Below are 25,133 nucleotides of genomic sequence, written 5' to 3' on the forward strand. Positions count from 1 at the left end.
AGATATATATGTATTCATGAATACACACAGACACAGACACAGACACACACACACACACACACACACACACACACACACACGAAAAGAAAGAAATCCTAGGCAAGGAATCGCTTCTAGTTCCAGCTCTGGCGCGGTTTAGGAGGAGACAGCCAGTGACACTTCCCGCAAGTGTCTCGGGAAGTCTCTTAGCCAGGTCTGATCAATGTTTGTGGAATGAATAAATGACACACTGGCGCAGTAGAATCAGGAAAGTAGCCCGCTCGGCACTCCCCGCGTAGGGCTGCTCAGTCAGCGGCCCGTGGGCTCTGGTCCCCGGCGCCGGGGCAGAGGAAGCAGAGGCAGAGGCGCGCGCGCAGGTGTTTTCGCACCTAGAGCCTCCCGCGCGCGGCGCGGGGCGGGGCGGGGCGCGGCGGGGTGGGACGGGGAAGGAGGAGGGAGGAGGGAAGGAGGGAAGGAGGGGAGGAGAGAAGGAGGGGAGGAGGGAAGCAGGCAGGGAGGGAGGGGGTGGAGGAGGGAGAAGAGAAGGAGGAAGAGGAGGAGGGGAGGGAGGGAGGTGAGACGAGGGAGCGGGATAGGGAGGGAACTGGGAGGAGCAGGAGGGGAGGGAGGGGAGCGGCGCGGGGAGGAGTCTGCAAACTTTCGCTTCGAGGGCATTGTGGGAAGCAGCCATGGTCTGAGACGGGCACCTCACCTGTCAGCCGCTCCGGCTCCTGCGCTCGCCTCTCGCCCTCGCGTCCACAGCGCTCCTCTCTCGCCGGCCGCGGACGGCGGCGGCCCGGCCACCATGGTGAGTGCTGGAGAGCCGGGCGGCGGCGCGGACCAGGGCGGGTGTGCGTGTGCACGCTCCCGGGAGGCACCTGCTGCGCCGGGCCGGGCGCGCGGCCGGGTGAGGGAACAGCAGGGTCCCGTCCGGTCCGCCCCTCCCAGACCCCCGGCCCGCCAGCACCTGTGGTCCCGGCGCCCGGACAGTGCGGATGCGCCTGAGGCACCAGGGGTGCCAGCTAAGGACTCTCGGGCACCCCGCCGCTTCATTCATTCCACAGTTTGCTGAGCGCTTAGTTTGTGCCAGGCACGGTGCCAGGCGATGGAGATGTCGTGGGGACCAAGGGGAGACCTTGCTTTGAGCGGCTTACCTTCTAGGAGGACGGTGCAGAAGGAGGGAGCTGAGTATTGTACCAGTAAAATCAAGATAACTTCTGAGAGTAAATGCTCTGAAGTCTCGAGTACAACCTGATGGAGGGATGGAGAGGCGACAGCTGTACAGAGTGGGCAGGAGTGAAGGCCTCCTGGAGGAGTGACGTCTAAGCTGTTGGAAGTCCTAGGGGAGCATTGCGGGTAGTGGAAGCAGAGAGAGCAAAGGCCAGAGAGAAGGAAACCTTGCCTGAGCAGAGAAAGTAGGCAGGGGCTGGATGAGACAGGTCCTTATAAGCCAAGTTAAGAAGTTTGGATTTTATTCCAACGGAGTGGGGGAGTCTTGGGAGCGGTTTAAACAAGAGAACCGACTTTATCGCTTCTGTATTTTAAAAGATCACTTTGGCTGTTGGTGGAGAGTAGGCTGGGGTTTGTGTGTGAGGAGGTGTGGAAGTGGAAACAGGGAGACCAGTTTGCAGTGCTCCAAGTGAGAGATCCTGGTTGCCTGCACTTGGATGGAAGCAGTAGCTTCAGGCACCTCTTGTTCTTGCTTTCTGTTTAGGGAAGTGTTTTGGAGTGCAGTGGCCTGAACTGCAGGAGTTCCACTTCCCTAGGTGAGCTCATTTCCCAAATCCGAGGAGGAACAGAAGTGACCTGCATTCTGGGCCTGAGTACCCATCCCAGGCAGGAGCAGGAGGGACATGTGAGTTACGAAAGTTGATGGAGAAGGAGAACAGTGGAGTGCTGAGCCCCTGGATGGGAAGACCACAGATGCTGGTTCCTAGCAGAGGTTTGGCTGCGCAGACTGGAGGCGCCATTGTTGTTTGTTGACGGTTCCTTGTAAATACAGCATGATGCAAAAAGGAGGGTGTAAATAATGGAGCAGCTCTCCTGGCTTGCTCAGGTTTCTCAAGGAACAAGGTGACATGTGTGCAGCCCGCTGCATCATTTGCCTAATGGAGGGTGGAAAAAGGCCCTCAAGTTTCTCAACAACAAAAATCTTCCATCCTGAAAGCTGGTGCAGGGTCCATGCTCTGGAGTTTTATTGTTTCTTGCTGGTGTCAAATGATTAGTTGATCAAAAAATGTGCAGTTTCCCTAGCTTTTCCACTAGACCTTGCCCAGTGGGAAATACTGATGTTATTGGGCGTCTGTGGTAACCAAGCAGGATGCTTAACTCTTTACCTTTGTGATCTCAGTCAGTTCTTGCAACAACCAACCAAATGAAGGTATTATACTCTTTGCATTTTCCCTGCTCTGACCTGTCCCAGCAAAGTGTCCTTGGACCATGCCTTGACCTCTCTATGTCAGTTTGCTCATTTGTAAAATGGAGATAATAATTGTTCCCAACTCATAAGGCAGTGGTTCTCAAAGTGTGGTCTGGGTAAGCTGAGGAATCCCCAAGACTTTTTAGAGGTCCACAAGGCCAAAACTATTTTCACAGAAGCACAAAGATATTATTTGCCGTTTACATGTTCATTCCTACATGACTGTACATGGAGTTTTCTCAGGGCTAATGTGAGCTGAAAGTAATGCAAAAGCAGTAGCAGAGTCCAGCTGTCTTCTGAGCCAGACTTAAGGAAATTTGCCAAAATTAAAAACAATGCCACTCTTCTCACTAATTTTTTTTTGCTTTGGAAAATAGTTATTATTTATGAAGAGGTTGTTTCTGTTAATGTGTAATAGGTTGATTTACTTTTTAAGTGAATTAATAAGTATCTAAAATTTTTCTCTATTTTGGGGCTGAATTATTAAAAAACATATATTTTGCTTTTTTGGTTTATTTAAGTAATTACTTTTATTATTTGGGGCAGAATTTTTTTTTTTTTCAGCCATGCCACACAGCAAATGGAATCTTAGTTCCTAGACCAGGGATCGACCCGACCCATGGCCCCTGCATTGGAAGCACCGAATCTTTAACCACTGGACCACCAGGGAAGTCCCTGGGGCAGAATTTTTAAGCGCGAAAAAGAGTCACGGGTTGTGTGCATGAATGCAAATGAAAGCAGGTAGACCAGCTTCTCCCACTGTAAGTGCTCCGTGACTGTCACCTCCCGTCTTTTATTACTGTCACATGGTAAGGAAGCATAAGTGGCCCTCCCTATTGCCCAGCACCTCTAGGCTTTTTGGTGAGGGCCACTTTGTGACTCCCTGTTTTTCTTCCACTTTGTGCCTGACTCTTGCTGACTCTTATGCTAGGAAACTGGAAGATGTTTACAGCATCTCTCTTGGTACCTACACACAGAAAATGATCTTTGGTTCCACTGAGCCAGTGATCCAAGTTTCAAGTGCAGAGACTTCATACACCATGAATCTTGGGGTAGTGCTTGTATCTGGGTAGTACTGTTTGCATCAGTTGTGTACTTCTGCACCCTGCCTTTGTTTTAGAAATCTCTGCCTTGGAAAACAATGCCTGGGTTACTGTGTTTCAGGGATCCCCACTGGCTGTGAGCCCAGTGCACTTAAACATTTTACTGGGAAGAATTTACTATTGCATGGTTGACAATGTTGATGGAAGAAGGAGGATTTAAAAAATGTGTTCCTTTATGTATTTTCCTGTAAGAAGATATCAGTGAGTATTTACAGAGGGATGTTTGAAAGGCTTTGGGAACACCCTTAGTAAAAATGCAAGTGGACTTTGCTTTATGCAATCATCATGCTTCTGCAAAGTTGAGGTGACTTTTTTTTTAATTAATTTATTTATTGGCTGTGTTGGGTCTTTGTTACTGTGTGCGGGCTTTCTCTAGTTGTGGAGACTGGGATCTACTCTTCATTGCCCTGCACAAGCTTCTCATTGTGGTGACTTATTCTGTTGTGGAGCACAGGCCCTAGACACGCAGGCTTCAGTAGTTATGGCACACAGGCTCAGTAGTTGTGGCTCATGGGCTCAGTTGCTCCGTGGCATGTGGGATATTCCTGACCCAGGGCTCAAATCCACGTCCCCTGCTTTGGCAGGCGGATTTTTAACCACTGTGCCATGAGGGAAGTCCGAGGTGACTTTTAACACTACATTGTGAACAGAATAGGGAAATTACCCATTGAAAGAAACTCAGATGGTGACGCTTTTTGAAACATGAGTAAGCATCTTCTTGTGTTGCAAGTCCAGTTCTCATAATACATGCTATTTATCTATAGTAAAATAGACTTAATGCAAAAAAAAAAAGAAAAAAAAAGGATTTTTTTGGTGTGGTTTTACATCTGACTTTAGAGAGAGAGAGAGAGACCTTCCCAAGCTGAGCCACAAGTTATTTCTTTGTCCGAATTCACATTCGGAAGCAGCACGAGTGCCTCCTTTTCCTAACTAGGGTAATTCCAAATTTCCCATGTTCATCATAATCTCATTGTATGACAGAGGAATAGGAATGGTGAGATGGAGTTGCCAAGGGTGAGGGTAGAGATATCTAACTCTGAACCTGGAGATCCTGCTGTGACCACCCCACCTCCCCACCCGATATATCAATTTTATTGTCTGAGGCTTAAGTAAATTATAATTAGTATGTACTGTTATTTTGGTGGCTTCAATTCCAGTTTGAGGGTGTTAAGGGAAGTAGCGAGCGCTTTGCTCCTCTGAGGCATGGTCTGGGCTGCTGGCCAGCACTTACTGTGGGGTAGAGGGGTTGGAAAGAGACCCTGTGTGGTGTTCAGTTCTCCCAAGAGGGTTCACCCATGACAGGCCCTTCCCAGGGGGGACTCCCGACAACACCAGTGAGACTTGTGTTAACCCCTCACCAGAGTTGTTACTTCAGCGCTCGTTACTGGGTTTTGTGACAAATACTGTCAACAGCTTCCCATTTTTGTGTGGTATTTTACTAACAACACCTAGAAGGGAATGGTCAGCAGGCTGTGTATTTGCCACACTGTTTCCAGTGTCTGTCGTTTTGGGTCCCATGAATTATTTTATTACAGATGAAGATATAATGGATAAAGTAATCCCTTCCCCAACACAAATAGAGAAACCTCCTGTAAGAGTCCCCAGAGATTAGCATTCATTCCTTGACATCTCTGTGAATCATTCTTTCAATTTTATTTCCTTGTTACTATGCAGAGAGTCTCCCAGTAAGCTAAGATTTCACTTGGGTTCCTTCTTTCCTGCGGCCTGTTCTTGCCTCTCTTATAAGTCTCCCTTTCTAGTGTGTCTTGTTTTTCTCTGATGGAATTCTTGGTTTTCTAACCCTTTACCTGGAGAAGCTCCCCTTCCACCATTTGAAGCCCCCAGATCCTGTGATGTAAAAGAATGTATGCAGAGATCAGAGGCAAAGGTCCCTAAAATCCTCTCAGGGGTGTACTAAACTGTCTTACCAGCACTTGGACTAGCTAGAGAAAGAGTGCTTCTTGCATGGCTGCTAACATGGGATAAATTAAGAATTTTAACAGTGGAAAGGAGGTACTGAAAATTGTTTCAGTTAGAAATGAAATGCCATTTTCCATTATGAGGAAGCTGGCCTTCAAAAATTCTCCAACAGAGTCCCAAGTCTGGAGACTTTCCAACAGGTAGAACTGGGTTCTGAAATCTCTCTCTCTAAATAGTTTCTGAAAACTGCCTGGGGAAAAATAATACAAGCACTCGTTAGTCCCTTGGCAAGATGGGGCGTAGATCTCTATTACATTCAATCAAGAACACGGGCATGCAGGATTACATTTTAATGGCCTTGTTGGATCTTCTCTAGCAGGGCTTCTGGGCTGGTAAGAAATGATGGGTGTGTGGGATATTTGGTGGCTACTTAAATGCTGCAGGAGCCTTCCTTCTACGCACTGGGTCTATTAAGGAGGAGGAACTAAGGCCACAGTCTGCAGTGCTTCTGCCCTTTGTATACTCACCTTGTTGAGGGGGAACCTCCAGGGATAAAAACAACTCATCAAGCTCATTGTAGATTAAAAAAAAAATTTTTTTTTGCATTAAAACATCAGTGTATATGGGTCCAACATACAAAATTCACATAAACTTAATTTTTTTATTTTTTACTTTTTTTCAAGTTTATTTATTTATTTATTTATTGACTGCATTGGGTCCTTGCTGCTGTGTGCTGACTTTATCTGAGCGGGGGCTGCTCTTCATTGCAGTGCCTGTGCTCTGGGCTTTCAGGCTTCAGTAGTTGCAGCACGTGAGCTCAGTAGTTGTGGCTCGAGGGCTTAGCTGCTCCGAGGCATGTGGGATCTTCTCGGAGCAGGAATTGAACTCATGTCCACTGCCCCACCAGGGAAGTCCCCACATAAACTTTAAAGATAAAAACCTAAGAAATAGCTTGTTTATGGCTCGTTGCTTAAGGCTAACCCTCCAGGTCTCACAAGGCTACCTGATTTTTCTGAAGTTATGATTATTTGGGGAGAGAAATTTGAGACAGTGTTCTAAGTCAGGTGTCAGGAACATTTTTCTGTAAAGGGCCGGATTGTAAATATTTTAGGCTTTCTGGGCCCTACAGTCTCTGTCACTATCATTCAACCCTTATGTTACAGAGAGAAAGCAGCCACAGACAAGATGCAAATGGCTGCGACTGTGTTTTAATAAAACTTTATTTACCAAAACAGGTGGAGGGCCAGAAGTGGTCTGGAGGCTATAGTTTGTTCTGTAGACTCATGTTCTAAGGTAACTTCCATTAATTCACTCGTGTATATTTGACAAATAAATTGGACACCTGCCCTATGACAGGCAGTGTTCCAGGCAGGACTGGCTACATGATTTGTGATTCCCAGTGCAAAATGCAACAGTGGGATCCCTCGTTCAGAATTTATTGGGAATTTCAAGAATGTAATGCAGCAGAGCATTGAATCAAGGGTGGTGCCCTTCTGAACCCAGGGCCCTGGTGTCCACACAACCCAGCCCTGGATCCAGGCCCCAGAGGTTGTGCTGAACAGGCCAGAAGCTCTCCTGCTCTCCTGGAGCCCACGGTCTGGTGGGAAGTTCTCTCAACTTTCTTAATATGTGTTTCGTGTCAAGCACACAGAAGAGGATTATACTACAAAGTGTTAGTTAGTCATCATCTTATTTTTACTTCATGGAAATTGAGGTTGTTTTCCAGGCAGGTGGCATGGGGCCCTCGCAGTGCTGGTCTTGGTGGCTACGTCAGACCCTGCCGCCCCTTCCCTTCTTGTCCTGAGGTGGTGGGGCCATTCGTCCAGCTGGCTCAGACTCCACGTGGTCACTTCCTGAGCGAGTTCTGACTGGATGGAGCGTTCTGAGCCATATACGTCTCCCCGTGTTTGCGGTAGATTAGATCCTCAGGTTAGTGCTTCTGCTGCTGGCATTGTCTTTGTCCGCATCCCCTTGGAACCCTGGGCAAGGGACGCCATGGTTTCCCCAGCCCTCCTGATCGTCAGGTGATATAATTTGTCAGCTGAGATCCTATACATTATTTCCCCATTTGTGTAAAATAGGGACATAGATATGCCTACAAATAAACAGAAAACTTCCAGAAGGATATGCTAGAGACAGTGATTGTTTCTGGGAAGGGCTCTAAGCATCTGATGGTGTAAAAAATGAGTCACTTTTTTATTTTAATTTTTTAAAATGTATATTTGGCTGCGCTGGGTCTTAGTTGCTGGGATGCAGGATCTTTGTTGCAGCATGTGGGATCTTTTTAGTTGTGGCATGCGGGCTCTTTAATTGCGACATGCAGACTCTTAGTTGTGACATGTGGGATCTCGTTCCCTGACCAGGGATCAAACCTGGGCCCCCTGCGTTGGCGAAGCATGGAGCCTTAGCCACTGAACCACCAGGGAAGTCCAAGAGTCACTTTTTATTGTGTGTTCTATTAGACATCTCAGTTTTTTCTATTTGAACGTAACGTCTTTTAAATTATATGAAAAATGACTTTAAAAATGTTCCCATTTATATTACTTCTCCAGCAAAACTCTGCTTTGTTTTTCTCTATGTTTTGTAACTTCTTAAGCCTGGATGTGTCTAGAAATAGGATAGAAACAGGAGAAATTTCCTTAAAATATGTACACACACAGAAACACACACACGTATGTACATACACATACATGTACACACGCACGAGACACTTTCTGTCTTCTTTTCTCTTTAAGTTGGGCTCTTGGCCAGGCTTCCAGGACTCCTGTTTGTACTTTGCTTTTGAATGAGAATTGAGAATAGCTAAGGGGAAAAAAAATATGATCCATCTTTTCTCCCTTCAGTGACTCTGAAAACTTTTAGTAATAAGGTAAAATAATATTTCTAGTCGCTTCGCAGGACAGAACCATTAAAGCACCGAGATGCTTGTCAAATGATCTCAGGTTGGCCTCACTATGTTCAGTAGACACAGGAACATTCTAACAAGACTGAGAAGTCCTGTCCCTGGAAGAGTCAGGAAGGATCAGTCAAGCCTGGTACCAGATTCAGATTATGACTGAATAGTTCAGCCTCCAGTTTCAGTGTCTGCTGCCCACCCACAGCTCCCCTCAGCATCCTTGGAAAAAAAAAAATCAGGGCAGCAACTTTTTGTTGTATAAGTGAAGCTACAAGAGGCCTGAAAAAGGTGATCGTTTCTTTTAAGAGAAGTGTCAGAACTTCGCTGGGTGGCAGAACGTGCTGTTGGAGATGTCTCTGTTGTGTAGATGTTGAGCTGCACGTTCCTGTGCTCACTCCTAAAGGCAGGTGTGGGATAGGGGTGTGACGTGGTGGAAGGAGAAGGTGGTGCGTCAGATGGCCCTGGACCCTGGGTCAGGCTCCATGATCTGGGACACTCTGCTCTTTGCTCTCCTGACCGGGCCCACTTCCTAAATTTCCCTGAAGATTGAATGAGTCCGTCCAGTTCAGCCCTTTGCTCAAGGCCTGGCACCTGGCATGCATTCCATAGATGTTAGCCAGGACAGTTTTAAGAGAAGGAGGAGAAAGCTAATGAAAAACTCAAAACAGTTCTTAAGTTTATTGTTGTTTTCTTTAATGAGAAATTTATTTGAACAGATGAAACAAAGAAACAAAACATCCCAGACTGCAGATACCTGGGGAGGTGGGAGAAGATAAGGGTTATTGTAATATCACATTTTAAAAAATGTGCTTCTAAACTCAGTATATGTGCAGAATGTTTTCCTTTTATTTCTGAAACAAGTACTTGCCTTCAGTTTCTTTATAACAACAAGTCCTTCATTCTAAGTGCCCTGTGTATGAGTCCTACCTTTCTAAGTCTGTTTGTCCTCATGATTTGGATACCTTAAGAATTCAGAAAATCTAGTCTACATTGACAATCTGCAAAAAACAAGGGGAAAAGGGGAGGCTTGACTATATAACAAGGCAGGTCTGTCTTCTCCGGTTGAACCTGAACCTTCAAAGAGTGTGACGGATGTGCCATCTCTCACCTCTTAAATTTTGTTCACAGCCGTAGGCATGGTTGTCAAGGTATAAAGGCTTTTAATGAGTGTGGAGTAGGCTGCCGGAGGAAGAAAAAGGAAGACTCTTAACAAACATTTAAATGGTCATTACCATGCAGGGCACTGAGTTTAGTATAGTAATCATAGCCTCCCGAACAAGGTTGTTCTGACCACAAAAAAATTCACATTAAGAAAGATCAAATAAGCATCACTATGAAATATGAACAGGGTCCGATGTTATTAATGTTTCATTCAACTTCAAAGTCAAATTGAAAATTGCTTGGAAGTACTGCTCCCTATTTCTAGGATGTTTTTCCTCCTTGAATGATTTAAAACAGAACCAAAGGCCAGTCTGCCTCTCAAAAGACCCCAGGAGAAAGTCTAATTAGGGACATATTGACTATAAGACAAAATTAAACCACCAGCAGGTATTGTTGATATACCCTAGGTTGATTTTTCTGGCCAGAGGAAATGATAAATGGAGAAATAGTACATGAATCACTTTTCAGGGTTTTTTTCTTTCTTTCTTTCTTTTCTTTTTTTTTTCCTCCCCTTCATTTGTTAATCCTTGTGTTCTTAACCCGTAAGGTTATTAGAAAAGAAAACCCCACAAGTATGAGATGTGTTTCTTGATTACAAGAAACCTGTTGTGTTGTTGGCAAGAAATTTCTCCATGCATAGCAAACCTAGATGAGCATGGGAATAGATAATTAAGCTCTGAAGTATGTCGTTCAGATTACATAATTGCTGCCCGAATTCTGTGCAGGAGCACATGGGAGGGGCTCATGGGAGAGACAGGTGTGGGGCTGAACCCGGAAGAGCAGGTGACCCTTCCTTCAGCTTTTCAGAAAAGGGTGTGTGTGTGTCTGCTATGTATGTGAGTGTGAGGGGGTTGATAAGTAGACGACACGGAAGGGTAGTATTAAGAAAATGTAAGTCCTGAGTGGGGTCTGCTGAAGGTCTACCATGACAAACTGGTTTCTTATTGATTCTCCTATCTCTAACTCTGCCCTGCAGTCAGCCCCACTAAGGAATTCTTTATCCAGTGTTATCAGAGAATGACATTTCTCGTTGACTTTCCAGATAATGAAAAAGGACTAACTTTTTATTTGAGTTTAAAAATATTAATATCTTCCTTAAGCATTTGGGGAAATGGGTTAAAAGTAGCTTGGGGCTTGAGTGAAGGAGCCTCACTTCACTCAGTTGCATGGTTTTGGAGATGGGTTGCCTTCTTAGCAGCCAAGAAGCAGTGTTTCTGAAGTTGCAGGTGTGTTTAGGGATGTGTGTGTGTATTTTGTCTCTGAGTGGGTTAGTTTCCTGTGTATCTCTAAGAAACCATTTGCTGTTACCTTCCTCCATCACTTTAATGAAAGTTTTGAAAAGGGAAGGTTTTTTTTAAAATTTATTTATTTTTTATTTCTTGGATGCTTTGGGTCTTCGTTGTAGTTGCGGAGACCGGGGGCTACTCCTCATTGCAGTGTGTGTGCTGCTTATTGCGGTGGCCTCTCTTGTTGCAGAGCACGGGCTCTAGGCACGTGGGCTTCAGTAGTTGTGGCACATGGGCTCAACAGGCTCAGTAGTTGTGGCACACGGGCTTAGTTGCTCTGCAGCATGTGGGATCTTCCGGGACCAGGGCTCGAACCCATGTCCCCTGCATTGGCAGGTAGATTCTTAACCACTGCACCACCAGGGAAGCTGGAAAGCTTATTTTAATAGCAGCATAAGAGAAACATCACTAGAAAGACAGAAGAGCATGATGTTTAGAAGGACTGCTGGACTGGAGGGTAAAGGGATTCGGGTCCTGTACCCAGCTGTAACAATAGCCATGACCTAAAGGTTACCTAACATCCTGGGGCCAGTCCTCAGCTGTCACATGAGGTGAGCTTGGGCCTGAGAGAGAATCTTAAAAATCCTTTCTGGCTCTCACAGTTTGTAACCAGCTACAAGAAAATCACATGCCACTCGAAACCCAATATGCATTATTTTCTGCATATATCAGATTCAGAAGCAGGGCAGGCCTGATGCTAAATTACTGATCCATATGTCCTTGTGTGGCTGTTGATCAGGAGCTGGGATCCTCTTAAGTGCAGCTTGCAGGTGGGGTTGTCGTGGACCATGAAGGCCGTACCAGCAGAGCTCATGTCACTGTGTATTGAGTCACTGCATTGCTGGCACATCTATTTGTGTGCGTGTTTAGGCACAGAAGTACAGTTTTGGTCTCAATCAAGTCAAGTGTAAAAGATGCATAGCATTATTATTTTGCTATAGGTACACATTTACTGAATACCAACTGCAGTCTGTACCCAGAACTGGAGATTATTAAGAGATATAAAGGAGGCAGAAATGATTATGCTTCTGATCCCACAGGGAGGGAAGACGTATAAACAGAACAACTTGCATGCTACCCTAAACTGTGGGTTTCTTTCGAGAACATCAGAAACAGAGATATGGCCAGGAGGGGATAGGGTACATGGGGAAGTGTCAGTTTTATGAGAGGTTCTGAAAGGATGTTATAGACTTGGTTTGGTGAGGAGTATATTTCAGGTATGGGAGAGGAAGGAAGAGATGGGGTGTGAGACGGGTCCTAATAAGACGTGTTTTAAGGCCTGCAAGCAGCTTGGTGTGACTGCATGTTGGAATGAGTTTGGGACACACACACACATACACACACACACACACACACACACACACACACACACACACACACACTCTAAAACCTTCCAGAAACCTAATTCCTGAGAAAAAGTTAGAGTCATTTGGTGGAAGATGTTGAATGCTAGTTTTCTCCCTGTCATTTGTTGGGAGGAGAGTTCAGGAAAGTCTGGCTTTTTTGTTTTTTGTTCAGAAAGATTTTAAAGTGAAATTTGAAGTTTTATGTTCGTTTTCTTTTATATTAGATAAGTTGAACAACCACACCCATTTCTCAAGATCTATCTTTCGTAATTTCTTTTTACTTCCTCGTTATTGAGATGAGCCTCCTGACCATGAGATGGGTGTTGGGGCTATGCCAAATTGCTATAAAATTTTTTTTGAGCTATAACTGACATTATATTAGTTTCAACTATATAATATAATGATTCAATATATGTGTAAATTGTAAAATAATCACTGCAATAAGTCTAGTTAACATCCATGGTCATTTTTTAAAGGAAATTCAAGCCATAAATGTTTATTTATTGAGCAGCTATATGTCATTGCTTATTATAATTCAAACCATTAAACTTACTGAAGAATAAAACGTTTTAAAACATAATGGACCAAATGTGAAAACTTCAACTATGGCTCCTGTGTAAAGCATTTGGAAAAAGACTTATCATATGTCAATTGTAAAACAAATAACTTTTGGTCTGAGAAAAAACCTTTTTAAAGTGACTTGCTTTGTAATAATGGGCTTGTCTGACTAACTGATATTGATCCATATTTATTAGTAAAGTCAATATCAAAAGTGCCCTTTAAATCATGATAGAAAGTAATTTTTGGAGCAACTAGCTTAGCAAACATTATGCAAATAAAATTTTCATTGATGGGATCTCTGCTGCACATAAGTCAGTTTTGGGATCAAAACATTGATATTTTAAAGACCCCATTAAATCTTTCTAACAAGAATTATGTCAAGATTTTTAAAAAATTCAGCTTTTAAATCCCATTTTTCTGAGTTCTTTTTTATAACCAGTGAAGATAATTGTGTTTTATGAGTAAGAGTTCAAAAAACAAAATGTGTAAGGTAACTGCAATAATCATTATATTTTCAGAAAATATTTACAACATGAATGGTTCCATAATATACTTTCAACTTAGAATTATATTCTGTACTAGAGTTTTGGGTATGGAAGCTAAAAATTTTGGACCTTGAAAAAGTGACCTCCCCCCAAAAAGACACAAATTCTTTTTTTAATTAACTGTGAAATAAGATAATCACAAACAGAATAGAACTTTTCTTTACAAAGCATCTTTTTTCTTCCCAGTTTTATTGAGACATAATAGACCAAAGCATCTTGGGGTGGTGTTTTTTTCGGTAACATCCTTGAAAGATTTATAATTAAACATCAGTTTTACTGCCAACTGCCATATTTATTTGTGGATGCCAGTGACTTTATAGTTTATTTTGTAGTTACACATTGTTAGAATTAGGTTAGATTTCTGAATTTTAAATAACTATTTAAAATGTTGGGCAAGGGAAAGAAGTGAGAAAATGGAGTGTCTCTTTTTTATTGCCTGTTTCTCTACCTTGTGACATAGAGAATGGTTATTTCCCGCAAAAGTGACCCCAAAATATCTGTTGCGCCCTCCCGCAAAAAAAATTTCATGCTATTTGGCAGGTCTAATGAAAAAAGAAACAAGTGTTCAAAATTGAAGGTGTCAAGTCCATCTTCAGCCCTCTCTGCACATGACTGATTGCTATGACCCCAAGATGGGCCAGGTCAGTACTGGGCTGGTGTGGTGTTCCCTGAGCTGCTACTGTGTAGGAAGCTGGAGGCCACCAGGTAAAGAACGGGTGTACTCTAGCCAATGCATGTTTATTTACTGTCTACCCTTAATCACATCACAGCATAAGAATAGAAAAAGGCCCAGAGTGAAATTATATGAGATTTGAGCAGAAGGCCAGATTCACTATATTCATGTAATTAGCCCTGAATTTACTCTATTGGCAATTAAAATAGATTTAAACTGTTTCCCCATGACTGAAGCTTAAATTCGTGACCATTAAATAGAGTGTCTCTTTTTTATTGCCTGTTTCTCTACCGTGTGACATAGAGAATGGTCATTTCCCGCATTAAATAATGTCCTCTTCAAAGTAGCTGGTGGTTCTTAAAGTTTTCTGGGATAAGAATCCTTTTGAAGTCAACAGCAGATACAGAGGCCAAATGGGGCACCTTTGCCCCTGGAGATGTGTTCACAGATTCTTCCAGGTTGTCTTCTTTTTCAAGGACTCTTAAGCAGACCACTGTGTTCACACAGCTTTCTTCAGACATGCTACTGTAGAGGAGATCCTGGAGCCACTTTCTGGTTGTCAGTCCAGCCATGTCGTCCTCTGACCACACTGTGATTGTGTTGATTGGAATGTCTTCTGCAGAGGGCTAATCATGCTTCCTATGGGCTATTTTAATTGTCAAGTTGTAGGGTTGCATGTAGTCATTTGTGAACAGTCTGCAGTAGTGTTGAGCCTAGTATTATGCATCTATTTAACACAGACTCAAAAGACTCGTGTAGTGTAACCAGCAGTGCCACCTGCACTGTGCACATGCAGACTGCCTTTGATTGCGGGAGGGATCGATGTGTGGATGGTGGGAAGACCTCAGGCTTTATAGTCACATCTGTGTTGGAATCCTTCTCTGCCATTTTCTAGCCTCACAGCTCAGTCGTTAACGTAGGTGTTATGGTGCATCTATCCATGGCCTCAAATGAACATGTACTGTCTGTTCCTTGCTGGTAGTTATCTTGATTGTGATGGCTTGTGGCTGCTCACATGTCCTGCTTCTCTTAGCAATGCTGCGTTTGTGCCTGGAAACCTCGCTTTGCTCAAAAAGGGCCATCAGATCTGTTGATTTGCTTTTGACAAGTGACCAGTTGAAGTGGTTTTTTCAAATGCATGGAAATGGAAAAAATAATCATCCACCTTGGAGATTTGTCACTGAATACGTTACTTACATTCCTAATTTAACCAATTAGCCTAGCTGAAGACAAAGTTCATTCTGGTAGTATTGTGTTCTAAGGAATACCGAGTACTGTATACATAAGAATGGTTTATGTACTTGGATTATTTGGTGTGTAACTGTAAAAATTTTAGATTTTAATCAGCTAGGACCCATTGCCTTAGTTTTTCTTCCAAGGGTCACAGGTTGGTTTTTACAGATTTATGCAACATTCATCTTAGGTTCTTTCTACCACAGTCCTTAGGAATTTGAAATTAGCTCATAAACTAGGAAGGAAAGTGATTGTTATCTGCAAGTTGAATCAGACCCTAAAGAATCATTACTTGGGTCTGTCTAGAATTTAACCCAGCCTCTCCGCTCTCCTTGGATTACATCCAAAATCAACCCTGGATGGTTTTTCCCAGAATTAGTTCATTTAGACTCTTCCTCTCAAAGAAAATGTGTCCTACACTGGAGGCTGTGACGGAAATTTACCAACCAAGGAGGACCAATGACTGCCGTTAGTTTTATAGCAAAAGATTCTCCAAGGTTTTCCAACGTGGTTTGTAGAACATTGATATTTACTTTCAGAATCAATGGTGTTGTTCTCCTAACTCTATCTACCCTATTAGTAGAATGGATTAGAAGTCCAAAGTCCAAGTCAAAAATGAAATCACATTCATTTAAAAGAAAGATTGGGTCTTTATTATTGACAGACTGAAATCTCCTGTACAGTCTTAGAACTCTTGGATTTTTTTGTTTGTTTGTTTAAGTACAAACCTCGTTTTGATTGAAGTATAACTATATTTGAAACACGAGACTACATATTTTGCAAATGGTGGCTGTTTACTTGATCAGTGACGATTTTGTTTGTGATATTTGGTAGGGTCGTTGGAAAACCAGTCCTGGCGACATACCCCTGATTATTGTGGCCTAGAGGGCAGCCAGGGATAGTTTAAATGTTACCTTTCAAGCATAGTTAGTTTCAGATTTAGGTGATGTCTGAGAAGCAGGAAGGCCAGCCCTTTGTCATTTTTGTTTCTTTGTTAAGCTCAGTACTGATGGGTGTGGTCTCTGCTCCTAGACTGTGGACTAAACAGAGCAGAGCAGAAAATGAAAGGCAGAGAACAGCTGCTTCCCATTGTTAATGGACGAAACAAAGAATAGTGTGAGATACTCAGTGAGGCCAGCTGTGTCCACCGTGGCCTCTTTGTGATTTTTCTCTGACTTGTTCAGCACAGTCTTCTGGGCAATGAGAGTCACAGGGGGTTAGAGCCTGAGGGGCGGAGGGGTGCGAAACCCAGGCCACTTTCATATTCTAAAGCCAGTGGCATGTGACAAAATGAATAAGTGCCCAAACAAGGCTATAAATATGGTGGCACCTTTTCAAGCCTTATGCTTAACAAGATACTGCATGCAGTGTTCATAAAATTCTGTGCACTTTCATTTTGACTTCTGCAAAATATTTTAAGGATTTATAAAAATATATTGACTCCCTGTGTATGCCAGGATCCTGAACTGGTAGTGGGACACAAGCTTATAGCCATATAAAGAACATCGCTATCTTTCAGCCTCTTTGGGGATTTTCTGTGACAGCCTGAGTAATGCACAGTTCTAAATTTGAGACCCTTTGCAGATGTGAGGCCTGCCCCTTCCTTCTGACCCCTTTCACTCAGCGGGGCCACCTCTGATCCTGAGGCTGATTTGTCTGTCCTTGCTGCCTCACACGTTGGCACTCACAGTATCCACATTTGTCCATATTTTGGAAAATGACTTCTAAGAGGGATGCAGGGGTTGTGTCAGAGTGGGCTTGTTAGCCAGGCTGTGTCCTCCAGACAGGGCCATAGTTGGTAAAAATATTCAATAGGGAATCTGCTGCCAACCGGCCTGGCTTCCAAGCCCAGTTCTGTCACCTGTAGCTGTGTGACCTTGAACAAGTTACTTAACTTCTCTGTCCCTCAGTTGCCCCAATTTAAGAAATGGAGAATAACTTATCTATCTCCTGTGTTCGTTGTGGGTATTAAATGATGTAAAATACTAAGCGCTGGGCCTGACGGGTAGCAAATGATATTCCAAATGATGTAAGTGGTAATAAATTACTGTTATTTGTCATACTTTTCATTCTTCTCCCCAAGTCTTAACTTTATTCTCTTGCTCTTGGGCTCAGGCAGGTGGTGAAGCCCCATGAATATACCACATGGGGATGCTGTGCTCCATCTTTAGGCATCAATTCCAAAAGACAGGCTTTGGAAGTCATAGAAAAATTGCTCACTGAGATTTTGTAGTATGCATTCTGAGATCAAAAGGGCATACATAAAGCAATAGTTGAAGAAAAGTGATTTTTTTTCCTTTGTTTTTATTGATAGTTTTGAGTTCAGGTTATCTGTTTTTGTGACTTTATTGTACACTCTGATTTTTACTCTGCCCCTTTCCCTCCACTATTTGAAGGATGACAGTGGTATTCAAGTAAAGCTCCATGGAGTTCCCTGAAGCCCCCAACGTCTTTAACCATAGCTGCTCAGGTTTTACTTTTTATTCTGTAGTTAACTTTTATTTAGATCTAGAGTTTTCATGTTTAAGAAAAATCTCTCACTTCTCAGGACAAGGGGTAAGAAAGGGAACCAAAATTTACTATACTTCCCTTATACCAGGTGAACAGCGGCTCACACACCGACATGCATAAATGGGGAGGACGTTGGCCAGTAAATGTGCTAAAGGGAGAGTTAGCAGAAAAGGATGGAATGGCTACTACTTCAAAAAAAGAAACCCAGAAATTAACAGCTGTTGGCGAGGATGTGGAGAAATTAGAACCCTTGTGCACTGCTTGTGGGAATGTAAAATGGTGTAGCCACTATGAAAATAGCATGGCAATTCCTCAAAGAATTGACCATGGAACTGCCATATGATTCAACAATTCCATTTCTGGGTATGTACCCAAAAGAATTGGAAGTATGGACTTGAAGAGATATTTGTACACATTCACAACATTATTCGCAATAGCCAAAAGGTGGAAGCAACCCAGTTGCCCACTGATGGATGAATGGATAAACAAGATGTGCTATTTACATACAATGGAATAGTATTCAGACTTTAAAAGGAGGGAAATTCTGACACATGCTACAACATGAATGAACCTGGAAGACATTACGCAAAGTGAAATAAGCCAGTTGCAGAAGGACAAGTATTGTGTAATTTCATTTCTAAGAAGCACTTAGAGTAGTTAAATTCATTGAGACACAAAGTAGAATGGTGGTTGCTAGCAGTTAGAGAACAAAAGAGTGGGGAGTTGTTGTTTAATAGGGACAGAGTTTCATTTTAGGAAGATGAAAAAAATTCCAGATGGTAGTGGTGGTTCCACAACATCATGGATACAATCAGTAATACTGAACTGTATACTTAAAAATGGTTACAATGACAATTTTACATTATGTGTATTTTTTTTACAATAAAAGTTTAAAAAAAACCTTAAAAATGGAGCCAAAATTTAAACCATGCTAAAAAGATAATGTACTTCATGAAAGGATATTGCAGTGAATGGGTCTGTAAGGGAGGAATCCTAAGTGGTCTCTTATGATGCAGATAATGACTACCTAATTATTGGGAGCTTTCTACACATTACAAAGGATATGCTGAATATTTTCTGTGTAGTATATATTTTTTTTAACGCGGGACCTCATCTTTGCATTTAGGTAAGTAGACATTACATTACTTGATGTGCTGTCCTAAGAAAGGAAAAAATACTGCTGTTTCTTTGGGCCAGGTGCAAACTTAAGAGTAGTGCATTTAGAAAACTACAAAAGAGAGAGGGGGTTGGAATGGGAGTCAGGTGTCATTTATTTTCCCTTTGTCATGTATTAAGCTACTTAGTCTAAATTTTCACTGGCTCAGCTGCATTTTGCTTTGGTCAAAAGACAACTGTGTTTGAGGTCAATATCCTCAGGCTTTCAACAGCTTAATAGCCATGTGACTTTGGGCTGAGGCTTTTCCTCTAAAACCGAATTTCCATTAGATTCTATCTAAGAGTCTATCCAGCTTTAGCCTTTTCTGAACTCTCCTGTCTATTACTTTGGGAGTTTTAGTGCATACACAGATTTTAAAACATTTTGCTCTCTACTCTTGATCCATACAGCTCTTTTCTAATTTCTAAAACAAAAAAACCCTCCAAGATTGATTTGAATGAACTACAGGAAATCCAGTGGACTTAGTTAGTAGCCCTGACTTGAGAGGGGCCATGGTCAAAGATGTAAAGCCCTCTTAATTTTAGAAGGTGTTCTATTACATCTTTCTCAGTATTATTGATAAAAGCATCATTGGGAAAAGTGTTATGAAGCCCTTGATGCTAATGCTGATGGAATCAGTTATTCACTCATTCTAGAGTTCTGCAGCCGGTGGGCATTGCTGCTGTTCTGTACCTTGAAGGATGCCTGGAGAAATCATAAGGAGAACAGAAGGGGATGGATGATGACAAAGGCTTGGGATCCCCATTCTGAATTTTGTGGCTTGGAAATTAAAACTTAAGTTTTTCCAGGAAAAAAAAAAGTAAAATGGCTACCCCTAATAGTGGCTTTAAGAAAAGTCTTAAATTTCCTACTTACCTACAGTTTCAAGTGTGCTTAGGTAGAGGCTTGTTTTCTGCTTTTGCACGATGGTAATTCTCATAATCTAGGTGCATCCCAGACAAACAGCCCTGTCTACTTTTGTGTTGTTAAGACATTTCTTTTGGCCATTATTTGTTTTCTGATTGTTTATGTTCTCTGTCTCATTTTCTGGGAGAGGGTAATGTTGAATGTGTTGGAAGAACAGATATTAGGTAGCCAGTTGGAAAGGTAAATGTTCGTTTCTTCATTTTGAGTTCAGCTAAATATTAAGTCCCCATGGCAGTTATTTTATGATTGTTAAATCTTACCAATAAATGGGCTAAGGGAGTTTCTTTTGACTTTGCTATGATGGATCATTATATCTTCTTCTTTTTTTTTTTTTTACAATGACACTTACTGGAAGGAAAATTCATAGTGCTTTCATGTTGCTTTTAGTATGTTGTCCTAGAATTATCCATCAGAGAATCAGAGATTGACACCAAATATACTTGTATGCTGATAGTCATCAACATTTTCCAGAAAAAGTAATTTATCTCCTCTCCCACAGGCAAAATCTACCATTAAAATGTGAGGCAGTGATGGATTTAGACATAATTCAAAATGCATCAGTATTCTAAACATTAATCTTCTAAATTCTCACAGTTCTATTGTAAGTTAATTAAGTAATTACATCTTACACATTATGTTTTCTTTTTTGTATTATGAAACTACTATTAAGTAAAATCATTGCTTTATCATCTTCACACAAGAGTTGATAGGCCACAGAACTTTATCCATTCATTCAGAAGGTATTTTTTGAGGACCTACTGTGTGCTGGGCACTGTTCTGGAAGTTTAGCAAACATCAGTGAACAAAAGGCAAAATCATTGGCTCTGGAGCTTACATTGTAGAAAACAGCAACAACATAATAAATAAGTAAAAGAGTAGGTCATAAATACTGTGAAAAATAATGGAGCGGGGTTTAATACTAGGAGTGTGGAGGTAGGGTAGTGATGGTGGTGCATTTTATTTTATTTTTAAAATCTCTTCTAGTTATATATTTACATATATCTACTCATCTTCAGATACTTTTCTTTTAAATATTTATTTTATTTATTATTATTATTTTTTTAATTTTTGGCTACACCGGATCATACTTGAGGCATGCTGTATCTTTTGTTACAGCTCTTTGTTGTGGTACAGGTTCTTCTCCCTGGTTACAGCATGTGGGTTTCCTCTCTCTGGTTGTGGTGCACAGGCTCCAAAGTGTGTGGGCTCTGTAGTTTGCAGCATGCAGGCTCAGTAGTTGTGCGGCATGGGCTTAGTTACCCCACACCATGTGGGATCTTGGTTCCCCAAGCAGGGATCAAACCTGTGTCCCCTGCATTGGAAGGCGGATTCTTTACCACTGGACCACTGATGAAGTCCCTGGTGGTGCATTTTACATTTTACATTTTGCACTAGGGGTGTTCAGGGTAGGCCTCACTAAGAAGCAGATTTTTTAATAGACTTGATGCAGGTGATGGAGTGACCCCAGCAGATATCTGGGGGAAGCATTGAGTAAAGGGCAAGAGTAGATGATGACTTCAGAGGCAGAGAGGGGCATCTTGAGTAAGGCCTTGTGTAGGTCATGGTAAGGACTTGGCTTTTGCTTGAAGAGACGGTTTTGAGGAGGAGAATGACCTGCTCTGACCTATAATCAATCTGGCTGCTGAATTAAGAACAGATGGTAAGGGAGCAATGGTGGAAATAATTGTTATGCTCTTCCTAATGAGCTCTCCTAAAGCTTCACCAGCCTGTCACAATTTATTGAAAAGAAAATGTTGACTATTTCCAAGGAAATTTATTTGCAGTGTTTTCTAGTTCACTAGTCTAGTGTATTCTAGTTGATTTGCCATCAAAGAATCAAACTTTAGGGGCCTATTTTGGTCTGCATTAATGCAAAGATACCATCTAAAATTAGAACTTATACATCATATAACTTTCAAATGAAAAGTGATTGGAAAGAGTCCTTCCTTCTATAATGTTTCCAGTAGCCTATGGAATGATTAAAAAAAAAAAATCTCACCTTCCATGTAGCATTAAATGCCCATTAATTAGCCTAGAATTTAAAACTCATCCAGGGCTTCCTAGGTGGCTCAGTGGTTAAGAATCTGCCTGCCCATGCAGGGGACACGGGTTCGATCCCTGCTCCAGGAAGATCCCACATGCCGCGGAGCAACTAAGCCCATGTGCCACAACTATTGAGCCTGTGCTTTAGAGCCCGTGAGCCACAACTATTGAGCCCATGTGCTGCAACTACGGAAGCCCATGCACCTAGAGCCCGTGCTCTGTAACAAGAGAAGCCAGGGCAATGAGGAGCCTGCGCACCACAACGAAGAGTAGCCCCCACTCACCGCAACTAAAAGAAAGCCTGCACACAGCAAAGAAGACCCAACACAGCCAATGAAATAAATAAATAAATAAATAAATTTAAAACTCATCCAAAAAGATGGGACTACGCAGGGCGGAGCAGAGGCAGCGCTCCTCAGCCTGGCTTCCCTGGTGCTCAGGGATGATGTTGGCCAGCAGCTGCCAGTGATGACATGGCGACACGATGGGCTTCTCTGAAACCTTGAAGCTTCGTTCTACCTATGTCACCTTCGTGTGTTCTCAGGCCTTACTTTGCCATTGGAAAGAATTTATGTTACCTATGTTTTCACTTCTGATTAAGGAAATGCTTACACTTACTAGTCTCTTTCTTGACCTAAGCCAAACATCAGCAAAGGCATATTTCCTTGGGTGGAGTGTGTTGGGGCATGGGCTGGGGGTGTGTGGCAGAGTCCTTGCTCTGGTGTCCCTGAGTCATAGCTCTGCCTCTAACCATCCAGCATTCCAGAAAGCCCAGTTCTTCCTTTCCTGAGTTAGAGTAGTTACTGTGTTCTCTATTTCCCTAGGAATGATAACTTAAATTTTTTAAAATTATGACTCATATATAATTATTATAGAAAACATGGAAAAAAAAAACCCAGAAATGTAAAGAAGAAAATAAAAACCACCTGAAAAGATGCCTTGGGGGAACCATGGCAATGTTATTTATACTATTACTTTTTTCTTCAAATATTATAAAAAATAAACATGAACGATATCTCAATATATATATGTTATATATATAAGCATTTACATATATTCTAAATACTGATAGTATAAAGTTAACTTCCAAAAGTAAGAAAAGTAAAAGGGACAATCTAAAATGATATAAAGTGATATGCAGCAGCAATGATATAAAATACAGCTAAAGGATATAAAATGATATAAAAATAATTAGTTAAATGATATGAAAATAATATACATAGCTAAAATGATGTAAAAATAATTCTTTGTTTATACCAAAAACTGAAATATGACCGTGAACTTCACAAGACGTGCATTTTGCATTTACTTACGTGATTACCAGGAGGGGTTATTTGGGTTTGGCTCTTTCAATAGTGAAAGCATCCACTCATTTGGAACCTGTCTGGTTTCTTTTTAACTTGGCAAGCATACCTACTAGAGAGCTATGCAGTTTTTCTAGTGGTTGTACTCAAGTCTGTCTGTATTTTTGTTTTTCTAGAAGTTAAAAGTTTGACATTCTTTCTCTGTCTCTCATTAGGTAAAACCTTTACTTAGTATATCACCATTGGGATATTTGATTCTGTACTTAATTAATCAGTTTACAAATAGAGGTTTCTGGTATACTCAAACTAGTGAAGGCACACAAAGTATGCAAGTTTAACCTCAGATTCACCATCATTTGCAAAAGATCTGAAAAAAATTATAACTAAATTATGTATACTACTTGGGTAAAACAAAGCAAAAAGGAAACAAACACTCTGAGGCTACAAAGCAAACTAGGTCAAGGAACAGCCTGTGAGAAACCAAAATATGTTTATTTTAGAAGTATAAGAAGTGGACTTCCTAGGTGGCGCAGTGATTGAGAATCTGCCTGCCAATGCAGGGGACACGGGTTCGATCCCTGCTCCAGGAAGATCCCACATGCCGCGGAGCAACTAAGCCCATGCGCCACAAGTATTGAGCCTGCGCTTTAGAGCCCGTGAGCCACAACTACTGAGCCCATGTGCTGCAACTACGGAAGCCCACGCGCCTAGAGTCCGTACTCCACGACAAGAGAAGCCAGGGCAATGAGGAGCCTGCGCACCACAACGAAGAGGAGCCCCCACTCACCACAACTAAAAAAAAAGAAAGCCCGCGCACAGCAAAAAAGACCCAACACAGCCAATAAAATTAATTAATTAATTAATTAAAAAAAAAAGAAGTATAAGAAGTTAGATGTGGCTCTGAATGAGAATGAGGTATTGGCATATATTCATTAAAATAACTTGAAGTGTTATTGAATACACATCTAAAGTATCCGATGGCTCACTTACCAAGTAGAATAAACTCTGAGAATAAATAATTGTGTCTTGACACAAGAGATGTAGCTCCATATATTGTAAATATAAAGGTACAGTCTTCAGAAGTATTTTGGAAAATTGTCCATAGACATACGTTACAGCTGTAACGGTCACTATTGCCTACCTTCTATGCCCACTGATGGATGTAAAGGCTTCTGTTAAGCGTCGGCCTTTTCTTTGCTGGCCATTCAGAGGCAAGTTCTTTCTGCACTTGTTTCTCTAGGAATGTTTCTTCAGGTTCATTTAACTTGGCTTATTCTTGTACACGCATGACTTTAAAGCCTGTATAATTTCAGCTGTTAGTTTAAGGTGGTTTTCAACTAACTAGAAACAAAGTGCCCATTCCGCACAGTGCTGCTGCAAAATTAAGACTCTACCTAATGTATTCAAAATGGACATACAAACACAATTTGCAAATTTTACCATTAATATCCTTTTTTAGAAACTCCCCTTCCTTTCATGTGACCCAGAAGATTCCAGTCTTTGCCAACCTCCCCCTAGTTTGGAATCAGTGACCTGGAAAACCAGAAGAAAGGTGATGATGGCATTGGCAAAGCAGACATGCTCACTTGAAAGTGCATTGTGGGGATAATTAGTGGTTCCACCTCCTTGTTGACAGCGTAGATGTGCAGCCACTAATTTGGGTTTGGGATGTGTGCAGCCACCGGCTGCTCTGTCATGCCAGAGTCAGGGGTGGGACCTGCATTTAGCAGCGTGAACCTAGGCATCAATTGGGAGATTCTCCACATCCAGCTTTACCCGACTCTCAGCACACATTGTGTTTTGTTGAAGGTCCATTATTCAGCCTGTGGAAAAGGGAAGATGCAGGGTAGGTTGGGTCAAAATTCAACATCCTACTTAAGTCTGAATAGACATCCTTACACTCCACATTTGTGCTGTCCATTCCACCTTTCAAAGGTCAAGAAAATTGTACTCATTATTAAGTATTTTTTGGAGACTTGATTTTCACAGCAAATAATCAGTAACCTGCCATCCTGGGACTTTGAAGAACAATTTTCTTTGAGTCTGACCTGTCACTTTTACCCTCATGCT

At 42.0% G+C, this 25,133-nt stretch overlaps 1 protein-coding gene across 3 annotated transcripts in view; it reads left to right on the forward strand.

Annotated features, from left to right (window-relative positions):
* The first annotated feature begins 584 nt into the window (after positions 1-584).
* Positions 585-25,133, forward strand: part of AP1S3 (adaptor related protein complex 1 subunit sigma 3) — a 59,875-nt gene continuing 35,326 nt past the window's right edge. For 2 of the 3 annotated variants that reach the window (XM_057746899.1, XM_057746898.1), the window contains exon 1: positions 589-787. Coding sequence is in view for 1 of the 3 variants with exons in the window: in XM_057746900.1 (XP_057602883.1) it covers positions 785-787 (3 nt within the window). In the remaining 2 variants the exon portion in view is untranslated. Of the gene's footprint in view, positions 788-25,133 lie in introns of all 3 variants that reach the window. The other variant, XM_057746900.1, reaches the window with a different exon arrangement.

The sequence above is a fragment of the Hippopotamus amphibius genome, chromosome 8 (genome assembly GCF_030028045.1).
Source record: "Hippopotamus amphibius kiboko isolate mHipAmp2 chromosome 8, mHipAmp2.hap2, whole genome shotgun sequence".
Lineage (NCBI taxonomy): Eukaryota > Metazoa > Chordata > Mammalia > Artiodactyla > Hippopotamidae > Hippopotamus > Hippopotamus amphibius.